The sequence below is a fragment of the Hakea prostrata genome, chromosome 8, assembly GCF_041222555.1.
Source record: "Hakea prostrata isolate BN-2017 chromosome 8, UWA_Hpros_2, whole genome shotgun sequence".
NCBI classification, from domain to species: domain Eukaryota; kingdom Viridiplantae; phylum Streptophyta; class Magnoliopsida; order Proteales; family Proteaceae; genus Hakea; species Hakea prostrata.
Genome location: NC_142607.1, coordinates 15013426 through 15017526, shown reverse-complemented (window position 1 = coordinate 15017526; position 4101 = coordinate 15013426). Strand labels below are relative to the sequence as shown.

The window sequence follows — 4101 nt, the reverse complement described above, 5'->3', positions numbered from 1 at the left end:
ATAGATTGGTGCACATAACACTACTTAGATGTTTTTCATGTAACAAGATGATTTACATTTGCTAATCACGTTTGATACCGGTTATTATATGACCTTAATTACTCAGCTACTTGAAATCTCCAAATATATTGATTACGGATGTGAACTTGGTCTAGGCTCAGGATTGTGGTTGGAGCTTGACATACAGTACGGGTGTTTTACTATTTACTCAGGGTGCAAATGGCATTGTAAATTGATTGGCCAATCTTAGCTGGGCAGGTAGAAAAAAGGCAGGCGTTTAGGTGGTCGTTCCTGCTCGTTAGTTCACCATAGCATTCTTGGGATCTGGATCTAGATTGTATCCCCACCGAGTAATTTAGTATGAGATGATGTAATGGTTTAATATATGCATGCATTTCGTCCTTTGTGTTTCTTTCTTTGGCTGATTATTTAACTCAAATTGCACTGTTGTGACATTATTGGTAGGTTTATTTGAAAAATACCAAGTGGGTATTCTTCATATACCCGCTTGAATTAACACAAAGGTTGTGCCCTAATGGATCTTGTGTATGTTCTTTCTTCCACCCTCACTCCCAAAACAAATAAAAAATGAAAAGAGAGAGACTAACACAAGGGTTTTGGGTTTTATTAATTCGTTATTAATGCGCTTGAACCCACAAGAGTGATTCAAAGCACAAACACTTATTTTCTGGCAGAAATCCAAAGCAGTTACTTGACATACTCAAGAAGGATTATTAAAACATAGAAACAAAAACAAAAACAAAAACAACAACCATCAACCCTTAAGGATTAGCGAAGAAGAATGCATGGCCGGAGTACGTCTCCACCACCATGGATTGGACTCTGTAGCGGCGGTGATCAGTGGTGGTGCTCAGAAGTGGCAATTCAAACCAGCAACGGGCCAACGGCTACATCCGAGTCCAATGAAGAGCAGGCAGGTAGTTAATTAATCGTTGCAGCAGCGGTACATGATAAACTTCTGCATGTGGTTGGGACAATTCTCACACTTGATGTCCTTGGAAATCCTGCCGATGTTCAGTGGCATTATTAGACGATTGCAGTGAATTTGGGTGTCTTTCTTTTTCACATAATCAATTACTATCTCAATACTTCCCATCTTTGGATATGTTTTCTTCAATTCAGCGAACTTCTCGAAGCATTCCAAGATTACATTTCCTTTGGCTTTGACCAAGATCTTGGATCCATTGCAGATCACTGCCCACCCTTTCTCGCTGCTATCGTATGTGAGCAAGTTCCTGATCTCCTTGATGATGTCGTCCTTTTCCTCGTCAATGGAAGCATTAGTGATGAATTCCATTCTGGACTGCCACATGCTCTGGAGTCTGGCCCAGAATTCGGACGCTACTTTTGCCGAGCAGTCGCCAAGGGTTTGGTTCTGGACCTCACTGAAGTAACACTTCACTTGGTTCGTTTGGTTTCTTGCCCCCACGTACACCATCTGTATCCTGGATTCGACCATCACTTCTCGAGCTTTCTTAGTGAATTTTGTGACCCAATTGGTGTCTTCTCCTCCGTATAGGCAAATGAGTTGATTGCTATTCATCTGTCAAGACCCATGCATATATATATATTTATGGAAGTTAAGATCCGATCATAATATATAAATATATATATCTCAAGTGTGTTACTATAGTTAGTTTCTGATTAATTAGTTTGTGCGTTTTAGCTATATAGCTTACCCATTTGAGAACTTCTTTGCCTTCCTCAATGCTTTGGAACAGGAGTTGAAGTCCCCATGTTGCTCCAACCCAGCACTCTTCCACCGTCTTGATAGTGACAGAGAGATCAACAGTAGTAGTGTTACTGCTGCCTCCCAGAATACTTATATTGTTGAAAGCATTCTTGTTGACGAGTTTGCCCTGTGCATTCAACACCGCAAGGATGGAGCTGTCGGTGAAATGCCACTTATCCCGAATGAACTCAACCACTGCTTTGTTGATCAAGCAGTCTTCGTGCACCATGTACCAGGGCAGATTCTTCGATTTCACGTGCTGCTCAAATTCTTCTCTATTGGCTTTCTCAATGTTCCCCATCGGAAAGCACACCAATTGGTAATCAGACGCTTGTTGGCTTGTTCTCGTGTACATCCTAACCAGAATCCCCATCTCTTTTGAGTAGATAGTCAGGTCCGGTGACACCAGTAGTAACACATTTTTCTTTCCTACCGCTTTAACACCCAACCTTTCCTGGGTGCGGATGTCGACAAGTGGCAGTTCGTTATCATTTTTAACGCCAATCAATGCCTTGAGAATCATGATCGTGTTGTCACTACTGATGTTGATGTCGATCTGTTGGAAGAGTAGTTCAAGCTTTTGACGATACTCGAATATGTTCTTCTTTTCTGCATGCATGAAAGGAACACGAATGTAAGTCAATTATATATTCATCAGCTCATAGCTAGGTTCACTACTAGGGTTCCTTCCTTGTTCTAATTGCTAGCTCACCAATCAATTCACTGTAACGTTTGAGTTCTGCTTGAATTTTCTCGTTAGTCTCAACAAGATTGTCTACCAATTTGCACAGTTCTTTATCCTCAGCCTTCGATGGAGTGTACCTGAAATTTGTTAAAACAGTTATAATTTGATAGAAAATTCATTCAGATTTATTATTATTATTATTATATTGATTGACTCATTCATGCATGCATGCTTTACTCCTTGCATCAATATATATATAAGTATTAATTAATTAGCTAGCTAGGGATTGGATTCATACTCGTGACCCAAGCCAAGGAAGCCGAAGATATGGGGCACGCAAGCAACGACACTCTTGATGGTCCAGTAAACCGTAGTTCGGACGACCTTTGAGCTTAGGGGGTACTCAGATGGCAGCTTCTTTTGAGCTATGATGAAACTCTCGGTGAGTTTGACCATGGCCGGGATAAGTTCTTCTCCCAGCTTCTGCAGGGGAATCCATTTCTCCTTCCCTATCACCCCAAGCGAGAAGAAGAACCCGCCATAGGAGACTGCAAAGGCAGCCATCACTAGAACCAACTTTGCCTCCCAGGAATAAGTCGACAGCATTTCAAGCAGTACCGATACCGTATTCTTATCCCCTATTCCTTCTCCGATGCACTTGCATGATATCTGTATCAATTTCAATTTCAATATAATTAGGTTGATAAACTCGTCATGCATATATATGATTAATCCAATAATTCAACTACGTACCTACTGTTTCAACAAGTGCCAGTCATGCACTTAAATTTCTCATGCATATATATCACATTAATTAGATAACTAACTAACCTTGCAGGAGATCATGTGTATGTCTTTGGCCAATCCTTTGAAATTCTCTTCTGAAGGGATCTTCTTTTTCAAGCTTTCCATAGCATGCCTGACCTGCACATATATATATATTGATCACTAAACTTTGCACGAGTACTTACTAGATTATTATTCAATAGCATAGCATATGTGAATGACGTACTGGATCAGTGTGGCTGCCTTTGCAAATAGTGGTGGAGGAAAGCTTGAGGATGTCTCTGATGAGATCGAGTAGTGGCTCCACCTCCACCACACGAGAAGCGTAACCGTCGCATTTCTCGATCAGATTTCTAAGCATACTATTGTTTTCTTCATCGGCGAACATTATGTATTCGTTCTTCATCAATGTCAGAAACTGATCCATCTTTTTTTCTCCCTTTCTCTCTTGCTAGAACTGATCGAGAATTCAAACAGCGAGCTTTCTCTTTTTCTGATGGAAAGGCAAGAAGCTAAGAGTTAGATTGCAAAGGCTGGTAAATAGCCCCGCTTTATATAGCCTGTCGTTAATGCTCGCGCTGAGACAATTGTGTTAGTAGATCTAGTGAAAATTTCACCCTTTATTTAAAAACAGACCCAATAAAGAATCACCGAATTAAGAAAGACCACAAACACGATAGAGAAAAAACTAATTACTTATTTCTGAACAATTTGTCCTTTTCTCTGGTTGGTCCTCATATATTTATTTATTTATTTAAAAGGAGCTTGTAGTAAGCGCTCCATGTGTACTAATTAATATTTAGAATGCAACTTGTCTTTTATTCTAGATGGTCCTTTTCTTAATTATTTAGTGGAAGTTCCAACTTTTCTTCTTAAT

At 40.0% G+C, this 4101-nt stretch overlaps 1 protein-coding gene across 1 annotated transcript; it reads right to left on the bottom strand.

Annotated features, from left to right (window-relative positions):
• Window positions 1-592: 592 nt before the first annotated feature.
• Window positions 593-3790, bottom strand: LOC149007208 (protein SIEVE ELEMENT OCCLUSION A-like). Its single transcript, XM_089166677.1, has 6 exons — window positions 3451-3790; window positions 3270-3362; window positions 2737-3107; window positions 2466-2575; window positions 1701-2362; window positions 593-1564 (listed from the first exon to the last, which is right to left on the bottom strand). Exons 1-6 carry the CDS (start codon window positions 3649-3651, stop codon window positions 947-949), a joined length of 2055 nt encoding a protein of 684 aa, XP_089022803.1. The 5' UTR covers window positions 3652-3790; the 3' UTR covers window positions 593-946.
• Between the last annotated feature and the right edge of the window lie 311 nt (window positions 3791-4101).

Bases quoted from the DNA above. Each gene is read 5' to 3' on its own strand.
- LOC149007208 (XM_089166677.1), bottom strand. From the start codon at position 3,651: ATGGATCAGTTTCTGACATTGATGAAGAACGAATACATAATGTTCGCC. The intron at 2,576-2,736 runs GTATGAATCCAA...AACAAATTTCAG, and splicing joins TTCCTTGGCTTGGGTCACGA to GTACACTCCATCGAAGGCTG. The intron at 1,565-1,700 runs GTAAGCTATATA...GGGTCTTGACAG, and splicing joins GCAAAGAAGTTCTCAAATGG to ATGAATAGCAATCAACTCAT.